Genomic DNA, 21,716 nt, shown 5'->3' with positions numbered 1-21,716 from the left:
CAACCTCTCAATCTCTCAATCGCAGCGGACCGATCATAAGGCGGCGTTTAGAGAACGGTAAACACCGAACCAAATTACGACGGCGTGAGAATTTTTTTTTAATTTTCTTTTTCTTTTTTTACTTGGCTGCAGCCGCAGGGGCTTTGTAATGAGACGTCTGGAGTACTTTTTGACAAACTGACTTTTTTTCTCCTCCCCTTTCGGTTGAGGTCCGTTGAGAATTGAAAAGCGTGAATGTGAAAATTGTGCACTGTGGGCATTCATTTGGCTCTCAAGAACTTGCCAGGTGTTTGAGTCAGAATTCGTTAAAACAAGGCTCGTGGATTCAACCTTCGACGATTCGAATCTTGGAACTCTCCACGATTGTTTTTTCATTCAGAATGACTGAAATCCAGTTTTATTTTATATTTTTTGTGTAGCATACAGTAGAAATGTTATCATTGAAATCATTTTAGTGAATCAACTTTTTTTTCTCTTTCATTCATTCATTTCTCTTTCATCATAATTTTGGCAGTGTGTAGAATTCTATCGATTATTCAAACTATTTTTCTCATCCATTGCACTTTTTTTCAATTTGGTTCTTTCTGTTTTTCGTTCATTTGATTTTTTTCTTGCGGAAAAGGATTTTGTGTGAATAAGAAACTTGAAATTAATATAAAACAGACGTTTATTAACAACTCATCCGCAACGCACAGGACAACGCAATATAATAGCCTTACAAGTATTATTTAATAAGAATAGGAATCTTTGAGCTGAAATAAGATGCAGATTACAATTAACTTAGTGAGAACACTACAGCTATATCACATATACTCAATCGCCACCTTCGCAAACATTCAACAAAAGAATACACAGAGAATGACACAATGACAATGACACAGGAATGCCAAGTGTTCTCGTTCCTAAACTCGAAGCTTATCTGTCCAACCAAATGTACCGGCGCTTGTAATCCACTGGGCGCACTTCCATCCGTCAGGCACTTTCACCATGGCACAACTCTGTACTGATAACATTTTCACCTACAACACTAACAAAAGGAAAAAAATCTAATTTGTACATCAACAATATGACCGGCAATACAGGAGACTGGCAGTCTTTGGCCACAACGCTGCTGCTGAGATCACAACACTCACACCAACATCACAGTCACTATCACTCTCACTGGCACTTAGTAGTGCACGGGCACTGGTCTCCGCAGCTGGTCGAGGTCGAGGTGCGCGCCGGAAGGGAAGCCGAGGGGGCTGCCTTCGCCGGGGCTGGAGCCGGGGCTGTGCTGGCCGTGGCCGACATGGCCGACGTGGCCGTGCCCGAACATGGACAGGTGCGGCGGGAACAGCGCGGACAGCGACTTGGGCTGCCCCATGGAGGCCATGGACGAGGCCATGGACGAGGCCATGGAGGACGCCATGGTGGAGGCCATGGTGGAGGCCATGGTGGTGGTGACGCTGGGGTTGTGGTGGTACAGCGACGAGTACAGGGAGCTGACGGCGGCGGCGGCGCCTTGGGGACTCTCCCTGCCCGCGGCCGTGGCGGCGGGCTGCTGCTGGTGCTGCTGGTGCTGCTGCTGCTGCATCAGCTTCGAGAAGTGCATGGGGTCGAAGGCCGAGCCGAAGTAGGGCGGGATGCCGGTGAGCCCCATGTCCAGCGGGTGGTGCGGGTGCGCGGCGGCCGGCGAGGACGCGAAGTACGGCGGCAGCGGGAAGCTGGGGAAGCCGCCGCCCGCGCCGGCAGTCATGCCCGGGGGCATGCCCTTGCCCAGGGCCTGGCCCAGCGCCTGCCCGGCCAGCTGGTGCTGCGAGGCGGTCTTCGGCTTGCGGCGCGGCCGGTACTTGTAGTCGGGGTGCTCCTTCATGTGCACGGTGCGCAGCCGCTTGGCCTCGTCGATGAAGGGCCTCTTCTCGGTCTCGGACAGCAACTTCCACTCGGCGCCCAGCCGCTTGGAGATCTCCGAGTTGTGCATCTTGGGGTGCTCGAGGGCGATCTTGCGGCGCTGGATGCGCGACCACACCATGAAGGCGTTCATGGGCCGCTTGATGTGCTCGGAGCCGGGGGTGCCGGGCGTGGCGGCCGCGCCGGGGGAGCCGCCCTGCGGGGACGGCTGGCTGGGGCTCAGGCTCATCTGCGGCTGCGGGGACACCTGCCGGGGCATCTGCGCGGCGGGGGACATCTGGCGGGACATCGGCATGGGCGGCGGAGACATCTCCGGCGAGGACGGCTGCGGCGGCGACAGCATGGGCTTCACGTCCACCATGGAGTCCGGGCTGACGCTGCTCGACATGGGCGACATGTGGTGGTGCATCATAAAGTCCATGGCCTGGTGGTGCGGCATCTGGTGGTAGCCGTACTGGTGCTGCTGCATGGTCAAGCTGGCCGTCGACATGGTAGCGCGCGAATCAACAACAACAACACACACACAACACGCGCACGATGTGCATCCACGGCACAACAACAACACTAAGTGAACTGCACTGGCACTGCAATCCTCACCGCGCAGTGGCTGGCTGCAGACTGATCCTGGCCGGAGGGAGAAGAAGAAGGGTCCGGGGTCCGGGACGGGAGGGATCCCGGAGGCCGCCCCCTCCACGCGGCTCCCCCACCACCGGCCCGCCCAATGAGTGTGCTCCCGCCCAGTCCCCGCCTCGCGCTCCCATTGGCCGTTCCCCCTCCACGGCACCGCGCGCCGCCACGGGCGCGCGAGGCGACGCGAAGGCAGCGCGCCGCGCTCCGGACGACTCGCCGCCGAACTACCAACACAACAGGCCATTCGGAAACGGCACTTGAGTTGGCTCTGTCTCTGTCACATGCCATTTGACTTTGTCGCCAGTGCGAGAAAGAGAGAAAGAGGGCGGATAAAACGCACTCTTTGCCTTCGAACGCGGTGCAGGCCAGGTCCGCGGTGGCGCACCATGGCTGCGCGGGACTGCTCGGCCCTTCAGGCTTCCAGCGTGCTTCCAGCGTGCTTCCAGGCGGGCCGTCGCGAGGAGCACTTGTCCGCCGTACAGGTTGCTCTTTGTCATGCAAAGTAATTGTATGTTTACCCGCCGAGAGGGATAAAGTTTTTAAAAAATGCATTGCGCCACACGCGAGCGCGGGCCGCGAGGGCCGCGAGCCCCTGCACTCCTCGCTCGTCACTTGTTCCATGGCAACGCGGCCTTGACGATGGCCATGCACCACAACATTGGACACACGACGCTGTGCACGCTGTCAGTCTGTCTCTCTCGCGCCCGCGGGGCGTGCAAGAGAGACGGGGCGACGAAACGACTCGTCAAGAATCGCTCACGTCGTCTCGCCCCCAAAATCATCCGCGGATTAAAATCGAAAGAGGCGTGGGTGATTGTGTGGTTTCCCTTTTGCTCTCTCTCTCTCTCTCTCTCTCTCTCTCTCTCTCTCTCTCTCTCTCTCTCTCTCTCTCTCTCTCTCTCTCTCTCTCTCTCTCTCTCTCTCTCGATTTCCGGGCTCGTGCTCCGCCCGCGTCACTGCACTGTTTTAATTGGCTGAAAAAAGGAAATCCGCGCCTTATCCGAATTTGACCTTTGCGTTTCGCGTTTCCTCGTTCCCTCCGCATTGTGCGGACGTACGTCTTTCCGCGCGTCGCGCCCGCTCTGCAGACTGATTCCGAGAGTCGTTTTCGTCGCTCTGTCTCTCTCGCACCCACCGGGCATCCCGTTCAGGTGCGAGAGAGACAGAGCGGCGAAACAGACCATCCGGAAACAGTCCGCTGAGTTCGCCTGGAAGTTTGCCTGCGCCTCGTCTCGCAGCCCGAGCAGCCACTTCTTCGCGACGCCACTTGAAAACAGGACTTGGAAACGCATCCCTGGAAACTGTTCAGTTACGCCAAAGTTACACAGTTAGTGTCGCGCGCCCTGCCTGCCTTGCCGTGTGACTCCTTGCTTTGCGCGCCGCCGAGCAGACGACGCGCTGCAACAGACTCCGCTTTTTTGGCGAAAAAGTGTGCATGCGCGAGGGACGTGCGCACAGCGGGCCGTGAGACCATGTGGCCAAAACTCTAATGGGCGCGTTTTGAGCTCCAAAGTCGCTAAACAGGACTCGAACCGAACGTGTGACCCCACCATTGGATTCCTCGTTCGGAGAGCAATCCATTGGTGGGGTCACACGGTTGGTTCGAGTCCCATTTAGCGACTCTGGAACTCAAAACGCGTCCGGGATTTCGGCCGCCCCCACCGGTCTTCCCCACTGTGGTGCGGGAATGCGGTGCGTCCAGTCGTGCGTTTCAGCGGTTTCAGCCCCGTGCGGGAGGCGATAGGCAACCCTCGCGCCGGGGCTGCGGTGGGTTGCCTGCCTACACGGGGTTCACGCTGCCTGTCCGCGACGGCGTCCCACCGCTCCGGCGAGCTCGCGTGTCCGTCCATCCCGTCCATCCGTCTGTCTGCTGCCTGTCTGTCTGCCTGGCTGTCTGTCCCTGGCGTCGTTCAACAACACTGGTTTTCACTTTTCGCCTCCACCGTTAATGCCATTTAGGCCATTCTGGCGCCATTGTGGTGACATTGTGGTCCACATGGGCTCATGTCGTTATGGCGAGCAGGCTGATGTTGTTGCCGTCATAGCGTGGTACAAATGACCCTGCCGTCCGTCCAGCCATCCGCGGCCATCCGCTGCCATCGCCGCGACAGAAGAAGCTTTTTCAATGCCAGTTCGCGAGATCGCGGTGGCATTATAGTGCGACCGCGCGCCGTGCCGCGCCGCGGCGCATCGGAAAACGTCGACCGGAAACTCTGGTAACTGCGCTGCGCCGAGCCGCAGTTACCCGCTTCCTTGCCGCCCACGCCCTCGCCCATGCCGGTGCACCGCGTCGCTCCGTCGCATCGCTTTCATTAGCGCCCCGTTGTTGGCCCCGTCGCTCTGTCTCTCTCGCACTCAGGATCCCCGTCGCTGGGGTGCGAGAGAGACAGAGCGACGTGTTCGGAATCAGGCTCCTGGTGGCGTGCCGCGCGCGCGGGCGTTGTTCTGTCGTGTTTCCGAGTATACTGCACGTGCGCATAGATAGACTTGCGCACTCAACAAGTATAGTCGAATCGCCGCGCCTCTCTCCAGGATTCCAGTGCAGGGGTTTCCAGTTTGCCGCTTCCAGCCTTCCGGGTAGCCAGGCGCGCTCAGGCCAACAGATTTAACAAGTTGGTCGACACTTGGCGCGTCCATCTCGAGGCCCCCGTCGTCGCCGTCGCCGGGGCTTCTTCCCCTTCGGCGTCACCCCTTCGCCACCCCGCCCCGCCCCGCCCCGCCCCACCCCACCCCGCCCCCCCCCGCCCCCCCGCCCCGCCACCGCCCGCCCCACCGCCCCACACCCCGGCAGCAACTTCTGGAAATGTCTCCCACAATGGTGGCCAAAGTGGTCGCGAGATGAAGTGATATATTGTCGCGTTGAATAGAGATTTCCAGTGTATTTACTGGAGCGCCCGCCGCGCCTTTGCGCCCGCCCCGCGCGCCCCGCGGCCAGCCAGGGGGTTAGAGGTTGATGCGAGCTGAGCTTTTACGAGGGGCTTCCCTCTTGTCAGATGGCGGGGCGGGGCGGGGCGGGGCGGGGCGGGGCGGGGCGGACGGGAAAAAAATAAGGAGGAAGGAAGGACTCCACACCGTATCATCGCCAAATGGCTTCGTGATGACCCGCAACGATTTATGTAATGTACTTGTGGGTTGTGCGGGTGTGCGAAGTACGTGCGTGCGCGCGCCTTGTGTGTGCGTGTGTCCACAGCGCGCTTCCTTCACGGCAAACCTATCCAACAAAAGCAACAACAACAAAAACAACAACACAGAAGCAAGAAAAACAGCAACAGCAACAACACTAATATGTGAGTTACAGTTCTTATCAGTGGGCTCAAAGCAGCTCTAAAGTTTCTTCCTGAAGTTGTTTACCCGTTAGAAGGTACTGACTCTATGCGACTCCATGCGGCCGGTGCTGGGAGGGAAACTTAATGCACAAAACGCAGAGCCAGTGGGCGCCAATACACTGGACCAAGAATCTAAAATTTGATGGTCTTGTTGCAATACGCCGCACCGTAGTTAGTCCGTCGTGTACGTACTACTACAGTCACACGGTCGCGACCCGATATAACTGCCCCTGCAGCTTCTGTGTGCTCTCGCGCGGCCCGCTGGGGTCTGCGTGCGAGTGTGTGCGCGCGTGTGTGTGCGTGCGTGAGTAAGGGGTTATTGACAACCACCAGTGTGTTCGGCACAGAACATGGTGGCCTCTTGTGGCTACACGTGTCGCCGGTTCGCATTGTGCTGGAATATTTGCATCATCGACTCCGGTATTGTGTGCCGAGGCTTGGCAGCCTGGCTTGCCGTGCGGCGCGGGGCTGCTTCGGGCTGCTCAGGACTCAGGAGGGGAGGAAGCCGGCGGACTGCCTCCGAGGAGCGCTCTCGTCGCTCTGTCTCTCTCGCACCCGAACGGGACGGCCCCCGAGTGCGAGAGAGACAGAGCGACGTGGTGACACCGCGGCGGTGGCGCTGGTGGCGCGCTCTTTCCGAGATAAGCGACCAGGCAGACCCCGGGCCGGGCCGGGCCCCGCGGGACAGCAGACAGCAGGTTGGGAGGAGAAAGGGCCAGGGGGAGACGCCAGTTTAATTTCGGCCCTTTTTATTTTGTTTATTGTGTATCGGGAGTGGAAACGAAACTGTCACGAAACTGTGAGCGACTTGCTGACTGAACCATCTTTGGCGGTTTCCAACGACGACGTCTCTCTCGCACTCCTACGGGCAGCCCTGTGAGCGCGAGAGAGACAGAGCGACGAAGGCAGTGGTGCACAGTGGGCCAGAAGACCGGTGGAAGCGGCCAAAACTCTGGACGCGTTTTGAGCTCCATTGTCGCTAAACAGGGCTAGAATCGAACGTGTGACCCCACCAATGGATTCCTCGTTCGGAGAGCAATCCATTGGAGGGGCCACACGTTCGGTTCGAGTCCTGCTTAGCGACTCTGGAGCTCAAAACGCAGAGTTTTGGCCGCCTCCACCGGTCTTCTGGCCCACTGTGTGGTGCCGGAGTCAGCCAGCAGGTGGATTGCAAATGCGGGGCTGAGTTACGCAACAGCGCGTCAGCCATTCAGCGATTCCTAATTAATATTTCGCTCTCGACTTACGTGCGCGGCGGCGCCTTCCCTCCCTCGCCCTTGCAGTGTTTCTGTCTGGACAAACAACGGAACTTTGGCACGTTTCCGCTGCCATTTCCCCCGTTGAGTCAGTTCGGTTGCCTATATAAACGCAGGCGTTTGATGGGTTGCCTACCTAGGCGGGTTGCCCACTTCGGCAGGCGTTAGGTGGGTTGCCTACGTACACCGGCGTTGTGTACAGCCTAAAGCCTACCTGCGCAGGCGTTGTGTGGGTTGCCTACCTACACGGCAAAAGTACCGCCTGGGATTCCCAGGCGGTGCCTGGAAAATAGGCCCTTTTCCCCATGATGCGCCTGGGAATCCCAGGCGGTACTTTTGCCGTGTACGCGCGTTGTGTGGGTGGGTTGCCTACCTACGCGCGTTGTGTGGGTTGCAGGCTGACGCACCTTGCTCGGAGAGACTTCCCTGCATTTCTCCACGGGTTGGTCCGGGCGGGTCCGGCCGGGTCGGTCGGACCACGCCGCCTCTAGCTACCCTCATCGTTTCGCCGAACGTATGAAAGAGCCGAGCAACCTCCGCTGTTCGGCCCATCCGTGGAAACCAGTCAAAACAACGGCAGGGCCGCAGACTGATTCCGAGAGTCGTCTTGGTCGCTCTGTCTCTCACGCATGAGTGTGTGTGAGAGAGAGAGAGACAGAACCATGAAAATGACTCTCGGAGTTAGTCTGCGCGAGGGTGGGCGAGGGCCTCTGCCTGCCAAAGCAGCCAATAAGCCGAGCGCGGGCCCCGGCCCGGGGCAATGCAGTGCTGCGCCTTGTCGAAATAAACAGCAAATCGCAGCCGGAAAACGGAAGACAATCAGGATGACGGACAAAGGCTGCTCCCGGGCCGCAGTCAGGCCGCACACAAATTCCCCGACCAGAATGGCGTCTGCGGCGATGGCCAGATCTGGCGGCAGTGTTCCGCTCGCTCCACATTCGCAGCGAAAAGGCAAGGCCCGCGCCCTCCGCCCGCTGCTTACTTCCCGGTGCAGGCGGGCCTTCTGTCTGTCTCTCTCGCACCCCTCGGAGCCCTGCGGGACCGCCCACGAGTGCGAGAGAGACAGAGTGACGAAAGCGCCGCTGGGAGGCAGCCCAGCTCGAGTCCCGGGGCTGCTGGGGCACAATCGCGACAGCCATGGCAGTCGGGGCAGTCATGGCGCACAACAATTGCGGAAGTCGACAATATAAGCAGCATTTAGTGGCGCGGCAGCGCGCGGGGGCGGATCCAGGCGGAGCGCATACAATCCGACGAATATTCGAGAGGAAGGAACGGCCAAAATGGGGGAAACGGTGCCTCGGGTGAAGGGCGGGGCGTAGGGCCCGCAGGGCAAGCACGGCGCCAGCGCAGGGCGCGGCGTGGCGGTGCAGGGCTGACCCCCTACCCGGTGAATGGCTTGGGGCCCCGCGCCCTGCAGCCATTCCAGCAGGCTCGGAATCAGCCTCAGCACCCCGAGGGTGCCCGAGGGTTGCCAAAGTACTTGGTGGGCGTTCGTGGCTCGCGGTCCGCGGTCGGTCGGCCCGCCCCTCGAGTGCAGCCTCACGGCAGCGGCGGGCGCGCCATCGGACTGACTGCGGTCAAAAGGGGCAAAAGCAGTCCGTTGCTACAATGGCCACCGCGCGGGCAGGACCGGGGGACTTTCCGGGGGCAGGAAGACGGGAAACGGATGTTTCGGAATTCTTGTTTTCGTGTCTTTGCGTGAGATAAAGGCCCACAGAACCCCAGGAGCGGTAGGCAAAAATGGAACAGGCGCGCCTCGGGTTGCCTACGACGGCGCCGCGTCAGTGCACTTTGAACTTGAGAGGCTGGACCGCAGCATCACCATCCCACCGCTCTGCAACGCCTCAAGTGGTTTCTCGGACACAAATTTACGCTCGGCCGAGTTTGAAGAGAAATCACTCCGGAGCGGCGATACTGCGTGCACAAGTGACTCTTTGCCTCGCGGTCTCTTGTGCATAGAGTATCGCCAGGGTTCTCGCTATCCCACCTCCCTGCTCTCGAGGGTTCTCTCTTTCGCATTCCCCAACGTATTTCGCCGCACGGAGCCTGAAAAGAGGCAAAAATAAAGCGCGAGGACACGTTTTCTTTGGCGGAGGAATGGGGAAATCATGAAATAATCCTTTAGCACCTTTTCCTGTCTTTTCACAGACCACGCCCGGAGGGTAGGCATCCCATTCGACACCACCGGCACCCCAGACTCGTCGCTACTCCGCGCGCGGGAGACTCTACCCACCCTCTCTCCTTCCGTGAGGTTGGCACCATCGTCCGTTCCGGCGGGAAGTGGATACACGGCTGAACAGCAGACGAAGTCAAAACACGATCATGGCGATCCAACTGAACATCAGTGCCAAAATCGCTGAAACTCCTGCTGAGGATCAGCCCACCGTGCATTACATGCCTTGCCGGATTAAGTCTGATGGTCCTGCGAATGTGTCGTCGTATTTCAAGCCAATTCCACTCGAAAGTGATCCTAAATGTAAGTTTTTAAGGACCATGTAACCTAACTTTGAGTCATTTATTTACTTATCACCCATTCAAATTTGATGGCTTGAAATTAAAACGCTGCTCTGAACTACGTGAATGTTATTGCTTTTGGGAGTTTTATATTTTATTTCATTTGTTTCATTCATTGCCAGACAAAAAAGCATCATTTCGAGGACGCCCCTTGTTAGGTAAAGACATTGTCATGCCTTCTGGGTACAAAGGTTTAGTCGTTCAAGAGACAAAACAACCACTAGTAGAAAATATTGATCGTACTTTACATGTGTCTCATGTGTTTGATAAAATAACCTACTGGAACTGGGACAAAATGCCCTCAGCCAACGACGCTTTTATCAGCGCTCTGGATTGGATTGATATAGCAGAAGCTGTAAGTAAATAAATAAATCAGGAAATTGTTTCTGAATGTTGTGATACACTAATTTATTAAATATTTGCTACTTTCTCATTTCAGATACATGCTCCAGTGGACAGTTCAAAAGACTGAGGCAGTAGATCTCAAAGTAGAGTTCAAGTCTTACCCCATGTGATTTTGTAAGTGTCATTATTATTTATTTTGCAAATACCCTTCGTACCTTGTAAAGCATTGAATGGTGATTCCTCTCGCATCATTTCTTTGGTACATTCCTCACTATATTAGATTTAATTTCAATTTGTCATTGGCATAATGTTTCTTTCTGTTCAGTCCTTAATTTTGTGCTGAGAAGCCCATGGAATGGCAATTTCATTATAATGGTTGTAATAAACAGGATATTAAGTCAAAAGCAGAATCTCACAACAGGATTTATTTTCCAAAGGAGCTCTTGGAAGAAAAGCTGCAAGATTAAGTCCGGCGTTATACAAAAAATAAAAGTGGAGGAGAACATGAGTTGGTTACCTTGCGGTCTCTAGTACAAAAGACATAAGAAGATAGTGTTTAAGACTAGGTTCATTGTGTGTCTAATACATACTGACTGATACAATCGGGGGTCATTTTTGGGAACAAGTGAATGGAGGGTAGACATTCTCAATGAAGGCAGTACAGGATTTGAGTATTTGAGTTGCAAGTCTTCCATGAAATGACAAACTTCACCTGGGACAACATGGCATCAAGGCAATGCAATAGGTTTGATTTGTTCTTGCTTCAAAGGCATTGATTAAGTTAAGTTATTTTGGACTTTTCAGTCAAACCAAGACTATCTGTTCCTATCAAATGCAAGGTGATAGGAGGGAATGTTATCAGACCAAGTGGTCTAATTCTGGGCATAAAAGCTAAAATTTAGTCTATGTTTATGACAAAATATCAGATCATGTGTATGTACAATTTGCATTTTATGAGATATATAATTGGAAAGGAAGGCTCTTATCTAATATTTACTTGACTACAAAGGTGGCAACCAAATGCAAAAGAGATTCAAGATTACATCAATAAAAACAGAAGAGATACAATTACTCTATTTTAAATGAACAGCTTCATTTCATCATGATAGCGCACAAATTGCTGTTTCTAACTTCTAATTTAAATAGCAGTAAAAGCACCATTCTTGATATTTTTCAATAGCTTATACCTAATCAAATAGGCAGGTCATTTTTTGGAAGAACAACGGCAACTGCTATATCTGGACACAATTTTCCTTAATGCCTCATTTTGCAAAACAGGATGATTAGGAAAATAAATCAGTATTAATAACATAGATGGCTAAGTACAATCAAGAAACGCAAAGGAATATTTATATCCTACAAGCCTGATGATTATCACAAAGCCGCCTCAAAAGGTGAGGTAAATACCATTTTATCAGGAACACACTCACTCTCATCACATCTTATCATATTTGATACATTCGAATTAATAATATTTCTCACAGCAAATTTTCAGCCTTCTTGAAGTCAATGTTCTAAAGTGGACCAGAGTTAAACTATCCAATAAATGGTGTGCAGAACACCCCACTTGAGAGATCAAAGCTAATGCTAGGAGACTTTTACTATGACAAGAAATTCCACATCACATAATGATCAAAATAGGAAGACTTTACATCTATTGATCAGATCAAAGGAATGATAAAGTGCACAAAGAAGAAATCAAACAACCCAGTAGGAAAATGGGTAGCCAAAAGGGTTAGTAAAATCGTGATACCTAATAGCTGTTTGTTCAAGCCATTAAGTCAGTATACATTACATTAAAGGTTTTGGAATATCTCATCCCAAAAAGAACAGCAAGCACAACATTACATTTGTATTCATTGCACACTTTCTATGCAACGTTTTGGTTTTCTGCGTTTATGTATGCTCTTTGCACAACCTTACTTCTTCATCTTCACCTACACAGGGTCGCACACTTGCAATATATGAAAACACTGACTAAGCTAATGATTCCAATACGAGTGACTGAATATTGAAGTATCTTTGAGTATATATAACTTAAATCTTACTTATCATCTAAGAATTGTGAGGACACTGTTTCAAGACACAATGGTATCAGTTAAAATAAATGCTTTAAATCAGAAAGGTAACATTATTTTGGAATTGGAATTTCCCAATGGCTTTTGATTTGTTTGCTTTAAACAGGCAGAATTCGGTCTTAGTTTATAAAAGTAGGGCATGGGAAATCAGGCAATACAAATAATCATGCATACAGCCTTTAAATCAAACTGGTAAAATAACATTCAGCTACAAGAGCAAACAGTTTTCACCCAAAACTCATAAGTCTCAACCAACTCAAAAAAAAAAAAAGGATAAAGAAAAACTCTCTTAAAAACAATGTAGCAGGTAGCTTTATAAATATAATACTGCAGCAACCATAGTAATTTTTTTTTTTTGAACACTTACTTTGAGCAGCTTCATACGTAAGCATATGAGCATGGCTTCCGTACTATTTCACATAAAATAGATTTAAAAACAAAAGAAAAGGCTACCAACTTGCTGAGAAGCGGTCCTTTCTTAAAAAAACAAAACAAAAGATTCTTTTTCCCTAAGTGTTACACATGTATGTACAAAATTAAAATTGTTTCAAATCTGACTAGAAACGCAATTGTCGCCACTGGACCACCCTCATCAGTTCTGCTCGCTTCAATCATATTGCATTACACTCAATGGCAAAACATGAGTAATTTACAGCAAAATAATCTCCACATATTTTTTTGTTCTTTGGCAAACACAGTTTAGTAACCCTTGTGGGACAAAGTGACAGATATGCCTTTAAGAATGATTTAAGTGCTACTTGAAATGTCAGTGCTGTTCATGTGCGCACTTTGAGCAGCAGCTCTCATGGCTTTATGATGTTCTTGTTGCTGTTTAATAATTTGGCTAAGCCTATGCAACAAAAACTGTTTATCCCGACCTTCTAGCACCAGTTGATTTTTAAGAACAAGCACCATGTGCTTATTTGCTGCTGAAACAGCGTAGAAATAATAGAGGCAAAGAATGAGAGTGATAAAGGCTGGTACAGCAAAGCCTGCGGTAGTGAAAAAGAATACCACATGCTTTATCCATGCAGGAGAAGACACAAATGTTCGAACAATAACTGACCATACAGAAGGCAAACCACGAAAAGGGCCACATGATTTGGAAGGTGTCCTTTCAGCTATAGTGTAGCCTAGAGGAATGATCATTACTACAAACGATAGAAGCAGCACGGCCATGAATAATGAATTGGATCTTGATGCACGGTAAGGAATTGTAGAAGGCTTGCTGTTCACCAGGCAGGCAAATTTCTTGATGTAGAACATAAAGAAGAAGATAATTGATGCCATGAGAGGCAACACTGGCGCAAAGAAACTTCCCAGCCAGCACAATGTCTGAATGTACACAACATCCAAAACATGCTTCGGCAAGTCAAACTGCTGCTCGCCCAGGTATGCAACTACTGAATTGTGGGAATATTTTGCAAGCTGACCTCGTGGGAAGTTCACAATGAACGTAACCGCAATATGTGACAAAAAATCCACAAGCATTAGCTTGAAGAATTGTTGTCCAACATAGGTCTCCCAACACAGGGGCTTCTTGCATTTGGCATCCGCACCCTGAAAATTATTTTAAACGCACACACACACATTAACATTGATTAACTTCAAAAGTGTTACGCATGATCGCTTTTGGAAAATCTTTCCAGTACTTACTTCAGGTCTGCAAGGATCATCACAATTAAATTGGCGGTAGAATGACAGCAGCACAACACCAAGTGATGATAGACGTAACAGAACAGTCCGCATGAGAGTGATACGCACAATCAGAACAGGTGAGTATCTCTCCAGGCGAACAAGCATTCCCAGAATTATTGGGATTACCAAGTTCAGGCCAACCACACACAAAGATGGCAAGAACTCGAACAAAAGCCTTAGTAATGTATTGTTGGCTATGATATAATCAGTTTGAGTCTGAGCCTAAAAATAAATTTAGATTGAATCAAATGATTAGCAAATTACAAATACATATGTAAAAAATAAAGATTATCTTCTTTCAAAAACTTACCGAAAAGTCAAACACAACATAAATGAGATAAAGGGCAGCAATAAGAAGCACAAAAACTGCCAGATTCACTAGAACTCGCACAGAAAACAGCTTGAATCGTTCCTCTTTCGAACGTGTGAGTCTCTCTTCCTCAATGCGCTCAGACTCAATGCTTGCCTGTGCAGGTACAAAAAACATTGTTTTAGTTACAGCAAAGTCATCAATTATTCACAAAGAAGTGATACAATTTAAATTTACCTTGATCTCATTGAAAATTGCCTTGTGTTTAATACATGCTGATTTTTCATTTTTTATGCAGAAATCCCAACCAGAAAAAATTATATTGCAGTATTGGTAAAACTGCCCTTCTCCCTCAACAAGGCGCTCTTTGAATCCTTTGGCAGCTGATTTTACAATAGCAGCTAAGCTCACCTAGACAAAGACATGAAGTTTGGTCAGTTATTTCATCAAGGGGTGATGTCTCTGTCTGACGATGAAATCACAACAATGCCTCACCAGCATGAAAACTAATGAAAGGCTAATATATGCCAAAGGCATGTCATAACTGAGCCAGGCTGCTGAATTGAGAGTAAGCTCAACATTAGGATAAACTCCATAAAATGCCTGAGTGTGTTCTACAATTCCTCTTCCTTGAATGAACTGCATGAAAATATTTTCTGCAGGCTCAGAGGTGGTGTTGGCATACTGTGCTGAACAGCATTCAACAGAGCCTTGCCCTGTGAAGTTGTTGCTCAAATTACATTCTGGGAATTGTTGAGCAGGTTTCTAAAAAAATTAAGACAGTAATTTAAACTGATGCATTTTTTCAAACTGAGCTCACTCATAATAAAAGCTCATTACTCACAAGAAAAACAGCAGGGAGGACAATAAACAAAACCATAAGAGTGCAAACTCCAAGATTAAGGAACATGAGCCACTTGATAAACAGAAAATATGCCACAACCCCAGTTCCAAAGTCACCCTCCACTTCTTTCATACTGTGCCTCCAGAGTTCCATTTTCGCATAAGCTTCAGACCAGGATCTCCTTAACCGCTGCCACATTTTACGGCGTTGCCATTTTAGTTGTTCTAGTCCTTGCAGTCTTAACTTTGTTTGGCTCTGTCAGGCAAAGAGAGAAAAAAATCATTTGCAAGAACCTTACTTTAAACTAATTTGAGAAATAAAATACTCAAGCATATCAAATAATTTCAAAATTAAATCAATGAATTTACCTGTAACTTAGCTTTGTGCTCCTTTTTTTGTGCCATGCTGACAGGTAGAGCTTTGATCTGCATTATTTCCTCCCATGTTCTCTCTTCATTTGACAAATTTTCTGCATGCATGGAAATCTTTGTTAGGAAGTGCAAACTTAATTCAAAAAAAAAAAAATTACGAGTAGGTCTACAAGAAAATACCAGAGAGGTCGGGTAACATTGATGCTACATCAGTGGCTGCAGCAGTAGCAGCAGAGGCAGATGGTCTCCTGGCAGTGGTCTGGTATTGCGCTCTATTGGCTGTCCTGTTGGCTGTCCTCCTCCTCATTGTTGTTTTGGCATCGTACATTTTGGAGTATGTGGCTGGAATTTTAAGAGAATGAACTCTACCATTCAACTGGCAAAGCCATTATGTGCAAGGTATTCAAAGAATGCTCACCAGTCCGATTCTGCTTGCTTGGCAGCAGAGTCGCAATGTTAGAGGGGTTCTGGTGCATCGCTTCCAGTTCAGCCTCTCCTCCAGGATAGCTTTCTTGATAAAATTCGCCACCAGCTTCTTCCCACCCCTGTCCTCTAGGGTGGCGCTTTACTTTGCGCTCACCTCCAGACATTTTCAAATCTACAACATGTCATGAGAGCAAGGAGTTAGAATTTAACACACTAGGAAAACAAATGTATGAAACAAGAATTTTCAATTTAAAAAGTTCAATGCTTCTGTCAAAAATCTTTGACAGGCCCAGATAAGAGACAACAACAAATAGAATTTAGTGTTAACATGGAGGAAGTCTGAGACAAGAATTAAGACAAAGTAGCCAAGATCAAGACATCCGTTCAACATACCACCGAGTGGATTCTTTTAAGTGGTGCTATTCATTCAGAATCCAAAGGAATAACACAATAGTTGAGACTAGGTGTAGTCTGCTGGGTTATGGGCGTCTGCAGACAACATCATGCCGTTCGGAGCCGTCGGACTCACATCTCGGGAACCGAGGCTCCGTGTACCTGGGCTACCTTTCCCTTCCCCGATGTCGAGAAAAGCTCGGATTTAAAACCGATCCCGTCGCATTATAATCGCACCACTTAAAATACGACGGCTAAAATGCTCTTTCCAGACAGCATTTTCGTCTGGTTTTGTCTGGTTATACGAAAAGCGCCCTCTAGGAGCAACGCCTCTAGTTACTGAGTATCGATCACTGTCACCCTTCGATTGTCTCGGTGTTTGACGCGGGTTGTTCAAATAGAGTACAAAATTTGCCAAATGGATTCATGTCAATTACATTGATGCACTTTATTTCAGTGTTAATTTTCGATAATTACCACGTTTCTGAAGAGCTTGATTACTGCATCACGCAGAGGAAATGACTGTATCGGCAAAGTTAGTCGCTTTCATATGAGGTGATCCAAATATAGGCTAAGGGAATATATCTTGAAAGGATAACGTTTGTAAGACATGGTTTGGCATGGATGGCTTTTCAAGAAAATCAAATTGCGTTCTTTTCCGGCAAGCCACTGCCGATAAATATATTTCCTCATTTTCATGGCGTTGGAAATCGCGCCACTCTGTTCCGGACATGCAAACCAACAGTTTTGCCAACAGACGCCAAGTAAAATCCACTGTCCATCCAATGAACGCTACAACATTTCAAACTTACATACAATGGTATTTTTGTCAGTGAAGCGAAGCCTGTTTAGACCCGTTTCTTCGACACGAATTGCGTCAACTCAGCAAGTTTCGAGAGACTTGGCTACAATGGTATTCTGCAGAGCTACGCACAACTCCAGTTGCCCAGCCTGCACGAGACGCGCCGACGTGGTACCGGCGCGCTCCGCTAGATGGCGCCGCGAGCTGCTGGCGTCGCACGGCTCGCGAAGGACGGGCATGCGATTGGTTGATAAGTAGGCCGTGACGTCACAGCGACGGAAAGTTACTTATATGGGTGCAGGCGGCGGGGAGCGGGCATTCTAGTGGAGTGCGTTGTGCAGTGCGGACGTGCGCAGAGACAAGCGAGAGTAGAGGGAGCGATCGAGGAATCGAATCGAGGAGGCTTGAGTGGAAGGCCCACGCATCGCAGTGCTGCACACTGTGCACACGGTGACTGTGACACGGCTTGCGGCCAGCGGACGGATTACCCCCAGCGCACCTGGAACCCAGCGTTCAGAGGATAACATCACAGTGAACTAGTGCGTGCCGTGACGTGTTTATGTTTGTGACAATGGCAACGGAGGCCCAAAAGCTCATCAGCATCTCGCTGTCGAAAATCGCGCAGTCGCGCACCCAGCGCGGCGGCGTGAGCCTGCACAAGAACCTGCTGGTGGCCACGGTGCTGCAGAAGGCCCGCTACATCTTCATGGAGGAGGCGTACCACATGGTGCAGGCGTCCGAGTGCTACTCGGCGGCCGCGGCAGCTGCGGCTGCGGCGTCGCAGCAGCAGGACACGACGTCCACGACGACGGGGATCATGACGGCGAGCAGCCAGCAGCAGAGCGAGCGCGACCAGGACGCCGAGGACGCGTCGTCGACGTCGACGTGCTCGCGGTGCAGCAGCGGCAGCGCCTCCCTCGAGGACAAGGAGAACCAGTGCCCGTCGTGCCAGCCCCCGCCCACCTACCTGGACCTGGACAAGACCACGGCGGTGCTGAGGACCTCGGCCGACGCGTCCTGCTCGTCGCCCAAGTGTCTGAAGCGGCGGCGCGTCGCCGAGTGGGAGACGGAGGAGGCGGTGCAGTCCATCCTGCCCAAGAAGTCCAAGTGCTGCGACGCGCCCACCGCGTCGCCGACCACCCCCGAGAACAGCGCGGCGGCCGCCAAGGACCTCGCGGAGGCTGCCGCGGCGGCGGCGGAGGACGACGACGACGAGGATGAAGACGACGACCAGCCGGCGCGCTCGGCCATGGAGATCGACCGCATCACCAGCCTCGTGTCCATCTTCAGCTTCGGCGGGCTGGCGGGCCCACTGCACGGAGTGCACGGCCCGCTGGCGTGCGGCGGAGGCGGCGGCCACAACCCGTCACCCACGGACCTAACGGACCTGTCGGACCTCAAGCTCACCAGATCGGTGTCCACCCCGGACCTGTGCTCGGCACAGGCCAAGGAGGGCGTCGACGCGTTACAGCAGAGGCCTTTCATCGCCATGACAGTATAATGTTGTTGTTGTTGTTTGTTGTTGACCGCATCGGGAGGGCGTGTGCGTTGCTGTTGGTTAGGACTGTCAATTAATTTGTACTTTTATATGAGCCCGGCATGCCTTGCAAGGATTGTGATAGTGGTCCGAGTGACTGGGTGAGCCTTTGGCCTCCTTTGGCGCCTTTGGTGTTGGATGGCGGTCGTCGACGTGCGGTGCTGTGCTGTGACTTGTTAATTTTGTTATTATTTTTCCTCTGTTGGGCGTATGTTTGAAAAATTGGGGGACTTCCCTGCAATGTGTTCGTTTATTTTTTCTCTTTTTTATTTTTTAGAAAAATTTGGTTGACCTTATTTTGGAAAGGAAAAAATGCCTTAAAATCCAGGTGCCACTTAAGCTGTTGTCAGGCCGGATTTATCATTTTGGACCCGTTTCGACGCCCCCACGACCCCGCGGCCCAAGAGTTGGCTATCGAGGGGGACTGCCCCTAAATTGGCTGCGGCCTGCTGGGAGGGGGGAGGGGCGGGGAAAATATTAGCGTAATCATATGTGAGATGTGGGTCCAAGATTATTTATGGGTAGGGGAAGTCCAAAAATGCTTATCCAATTTGCGGGCAGTCCCTCTTGCTGAACCGGGGGGTCCTTTCGCGTTGAGTACTTATCTAGTCGTGGATTTACTTATGGTTTTTAAGGCTCAGTAAACTCCCATTGTGTATTCTTGTTTGACTGCGCTGTGCTACGCCGAGGGCGTACAGGAATCTCTATAAGGTATCAAGGAAAACCCTGAAAATTCCTATAAATTCACGAGTGTCACATTCCGTTTCAAGGGTTTGTTGTGCTTTTGAGAAGGCATATCTTTATTGGAGCGCATCTGGGAGGCGATAGTCAAAGGTGCCCCTGCGGCCCCCACAACGGCCGTCGCTGCCGTGCTGGGCTTGGCTGTGGTTCGACCTGCGGGCTGTGCTGCAGGTGACTCCAGAGCTGCAGCCCCGACCGTGGTGGGGGTATACAGGGAGCACAGTTGTTGCTCTCTAAACTCCAGTTCGCCGAGGAAAAAACTGTTATCATGTGAGACTAATTTCACTCAGATTGACCATGTTTTTTTTCAACTGATATCGATAATTATTAATGACACTGAGAGGCTATATATTCCTCAGAATAATTTGTTTTGGTGCAAACAGTCAAAATTTATCAAAAATTTCCATTGCCCAAATTAAATGAATATTATATTGCATCTATGCATCTCTGCATGAACTGTACATATGTGATTATGGGCTCTGTTTTAGGAGTTCAAATAATGTAGATAGTAACATATGTGAAGATTAAATAATGTTTTATTGCAATTGAATGTTTTCCTTCCACACTCAATACACTCCCAACCCTTCATCAAACACACCTGTCAAAACAAACAAAGAAAAAAGGAGAGAGAAAGAAAGAAAGCAAACAAAATCAATGTTGAAAGTCTATTGTCTCACTGAAACGTCTACCACAGAGACTAATGAATCAAAGAAGGCTACTACAAAAGTTACTGCAGTTTAGTTACCAAACACCTAACTGACGATGAGCTTGCAAAGCAAAGTTTGCTCACTTTCAAGAGCCGCTATTCATTCATTCATTCATTCATTCATTCATTCAATTCAAGGAAAGAAGGCTTATGTCTGTGAAAACCGAGAGAAAGAGAGAAAAGAATAATAAGTGATTTCAAGACAAGACCCTTTTACTTAAAATTCGAACTCTGGAATTGCCAAACTAGACGATCAGAAGATCAGAATGAAGTTGTCCATTCAGTGTGAATCACACGGCGGTCCACGAGTGCGGTCATTCTCCGGTTTAGCCGACAAGGGAAGTCCACACAACCAAGCGATAATGCCTCTGGCAAACGCCTCAAGTCCTGCTGCAAACGTGCAGAATTCTTATCAAATCGGCGGTTCGGGAACACGCTGCTGACATTCTCATAGTATCTCAGGAGGATGATCGGGGCGTCGTCGGCGGCGCCTCGCTGTGCGGGGCTGCGGGGCCTGCCCCGGGGTCTCCAGGGCCAGTCCGCTACGCGGCACTCCGCCGTGGGCCCCGGCCGGTCCGTCCGGGCCCCGGCTGTCCAGGCCGCCCCGCCACGGCTGCGGCTCTGCGGCTGGTTCGTTGACCTGCACACCTTGCTGCTTGCCTGCCTGCTGCGCCACCAAACGGAACGGTGCCGGGCTACCCGTCCGCTACCCGTCCACTACCCGTCCACTGCGTGCCCGGCTGTCTTAACCTGACGGACCTAGCACACCTTCCAGCACACTGTACAGTAACTGAACTTGAAAATCACGCACTGCTCGGCTAGGTTCGCGTTGTTCTGCCGCATGTAAGCGAGACCCTTGTCCTTGACGGAGGGCTTGCGGCCGAAACCCGGCAATGTCTTAGACTGGCGACTGGAGCACTCGTGGGGCGTGCAGTGGGCGCAAGAGAGACAGCGCTGCTGTTCGGAATGATAGTGACGTCACGGATGAGCACGGTGCACAGTGCAGGTACGCTCCTCCAGAGGACTCTCTACCAGGTACCCGCTATTTCGCGCTGTGACGGCGTCTGACGTCACTTTGGCCTGAGTGGCGCGGCGACGCGCGGCGACCGCAGCGACGTCCCTGTCACTACGGTCACTACGCATGAGTGTTGCGCACGGGCTGACGTCGACGCATGCGCAGTGGCGGCAGTTGTCGCTCTGTCTCTCTCGCACCCGTACGGGACGCCCCGTGAGTGAGAGAGAGACAGAGTGACGCAAACGACTCTCGGAACGAGTGCCGCCGCCGCCGGGGAAGGCCGGGTGCCTACGTGCCGTGACGCAGGGCGGCAGCGTGGCCGCCAGTCGCCGCCAGTACAGTGACAATGACTCAATGTGTGACACACGCATACATATGCATTGCGCGCACACCCAGGCGCAAGAACCCGCAATAATTTAATCATGTGGTCGAAATCGTGGTCTCAGACCGTGTCAAAAAATTTTAAAATATCATATCGCCGGTCCTGTTTTGTAGCCATTGTTTCAGGAGTCAACAACTGTCGTTGGAGTCAGTGCAGTGGCGGGGTTGTTTGCACTTCACTTGTCGATCGCGACGGGCTCGCCCGGTCCTCACCCCGCCCCCAGCGGACTGACTTCAAGCCGAGGTGTCTCTCTCGCACTCATGGCCCGTCCCGTGTGGGTGCGAGAGAGACCGCCACCGCCCCGCTCGGCATCGGCCTGCAGCAAGGCTAGCAAGGCCTGCGGCCTGACCCTTGCTACCCTCTCCGGTTGTGGCGACAACGGCGGGCGAGGGGTGGGCAGGCGGAGGGTGTGTGGAGGAGGGAGTGCTGCTTGGGGTTCTCTGGCTGCTGAT

General features: G+C 51.2%; 4 protein-coding genes across 6 annotated transcripts; 2 read left to right on the top strand and 2 right to left on the bottom strand.

Moving 5' to 3' along the window:
• Nucleotides 1-649: 649 nt before the first annotated feature.
• On the bottom strand, nucleotides 650-2,513 carry LOC117639609 (transcription factor SOX-14-like). Its single transcript, XM_034375448.1, has one exon. It carries the CDS (start codon nucleotides 2,378-2,380, stop codon nucleotides 1,169-1,171), a length of 1,212 nt encoding a protein of 403 aa, XP_034231339.1. The 5' UTR covers nucleotides 2,381-2,513; the 3' UTR covers nucleotides 650-1,168.
• A 6,852-nt stretch (nucleotides 2,514-9,365) lies between these two features.
• Nucleotides 9,366-10,698, top strand: LOC117639250 (ribonuclease H2 subunit C). 3 transcript variants are annotated; one of them, XM_034374739.1, is made up of 4 exons: nucleotides 9,366-9,578; nucleotides 9,739-9,971; nucleotides 10,056-10,135; nucleotides 10,399-10,698. In XM_034374739.1, the coding sequence occupies exons 1-3, from the start codon at nucleotides 9,425-9,427 to the stop codon at nucleotides 10,086-10,088; spliced, it is 420 nt and encodes a 139-aa protein (XP_034230630.1). In that variant the 5' UTR covers nucleotides 9,366-9,424; the 3' UTR covers nucleotides 10,089-10,135; nucleotides 10,399-10,698. The 3 variants fall into 3 exon arrangements, with proteins under 3 accessions (XP_034230630.1, XP_034230629.1, XP_034230628.1); XM_034374738.1 differs by lacking the exon at nucleotides 10,399-10,698 and adding an exon at nucleotides 10,287-10,371; XM_034374737.1 differs by lacking the exon at nucleotides 10,399-10,698 and having other exon boundaries at nucleotides 9,367-9,578; nucleotides 10,056-10,371.
• A 243-nt stretch (nucleotides 10,699-10,941) lies between these two features.
• LOC117639248 (transmembrane channel-like protein 7) lies at nucleotides 10,942-16,418 on the bottom strand. The gene is made up of 10 exons (XM_034374735.1): nucleotides 16,082-16,418; nucleotides 15,681-15,860; nucleotides 15,443-15,604; nucleotides 15,260-15,360; nucleotides 14,892-15,146; nucleotides 14,543-14,812; nucleotides 14,285-14,458; nucleotides 14,048-14,203; nucleotides 13,696-13,959; nucleotides 10,942-13,599 (listed from the first exon to the last, which is right to left on the bottom strand). Exons 2-10 carry the CDS (start codon nucleotides 15,850-15,852, stop codon nucleotides 12,787-12,789), a joined length of 2,367 nt encoding a protein of 788 aa, XP_034230626.1. The 5' UTR covers nucleotides 15,853-15,860; nucleotides 16,082-16,418; the 3' UTR covers nucleotides 10,942-12,786.
• Nucleotides 16,419-17,184: 766 nt separating this feature from the next.
• Nucleotides 17,185-19,706, top strand: LOC117639249. The gene has a single exon (XM_034374736.1). It carries the CDS (start codon nucleotides 17,443-17,445, stop codon nucleotides 18,382-18,384), a length of 942 nt encoding a protein of 313 aa, XP_034230627.1. The 5' UTR covers nucleotides 17,185-17,442; the 3' UTR covers nucleotides 18,385-19,706.
• The last annotated feature ends 2,010 nt before the right edge of the window (nucleotides 19,707-21,716 follow it).

The sequence above is a fragment of the Thrips palmi genome, unplaced genomic scaffold (genome assembly GCF_012932325.1).
Source record: "Thrips palmi isolate BJ-2018 unplaced genomic scaffold, TpBJ-2018v1 HiC_scaffold_11, whole genome shotgun sequence".
NCBI lineage: Eukaryota > Metazoa > Arthropoda > Insecta > Thysanoptera > Thripidae > Thrips > Thrips palmi.
The sequence above is the reverse complement of the archived record's forward strand: the minus strand, read 5'-3'. Positions and strand labels throughout refer to the sequence as shown.

Excerpts from the sequence above, each read along its gene's own strand:
- LOC117639250 (XM_034374739.1), top strand. The coding sequence starts at position 9,425 with ATGGCGATCCAACTGAACATCAGTGCCAAAATCGCTGAAACTCCTGCT. Across the intron at positions 9,579-9,738 it reads ACTCGAAAGTGATCCTAAAT|ACAAAAAAGCATCATTTCGA; the intron begins GTAAGTTTTTAA and ends ATTCATTGCCAG. Across the intron at positions 9,972-10,055 it reads GGATTGATATAGCAGAAGCT|ATACATGCTCCAGTGGACAG; the intron begins GTAAGTAAATAA and ends TTCTCATTTCAG.
- LOC117639249 (XM_034374736.1), top strand. The coding sequence starts at position 17,443 with ATGTTTGTGACAATGGCAACGGAGGCCCAAAAGCTCATCAGCATCTCG.
- LOC117639248 (XM_034374735.1), bottom strand. The coding sequence starts at position 15,852 with ATGTCTGGAGGTGAGCGCAAAGTAAAGCGCCACCCTAGAGGACAGGGG. Across the intron at positions 15,147-15,259 it reads AGCACAAAGCTAAGTTACAG|AGCCAAACAAAGTTAAGACT; the intron begins GTAAATTCATTG and ends TTTGCCTGACAG. Across the intron at positions 14,459-14,542 it reads TTTCATTAGTTTTCATGCTG|GTGAGCTTAGCTGCTATTGT; the intron begins GTGAGGCATTGT and ends GTCTTTGTCTAG.
- LOC117639609 (XM_034375448.1), bottom strand. The coding sequence starts at position 2,380 with ATGTCGACGGCCAGCTTGACCATGCAGCAGCACCAGTACGGCTACCAC.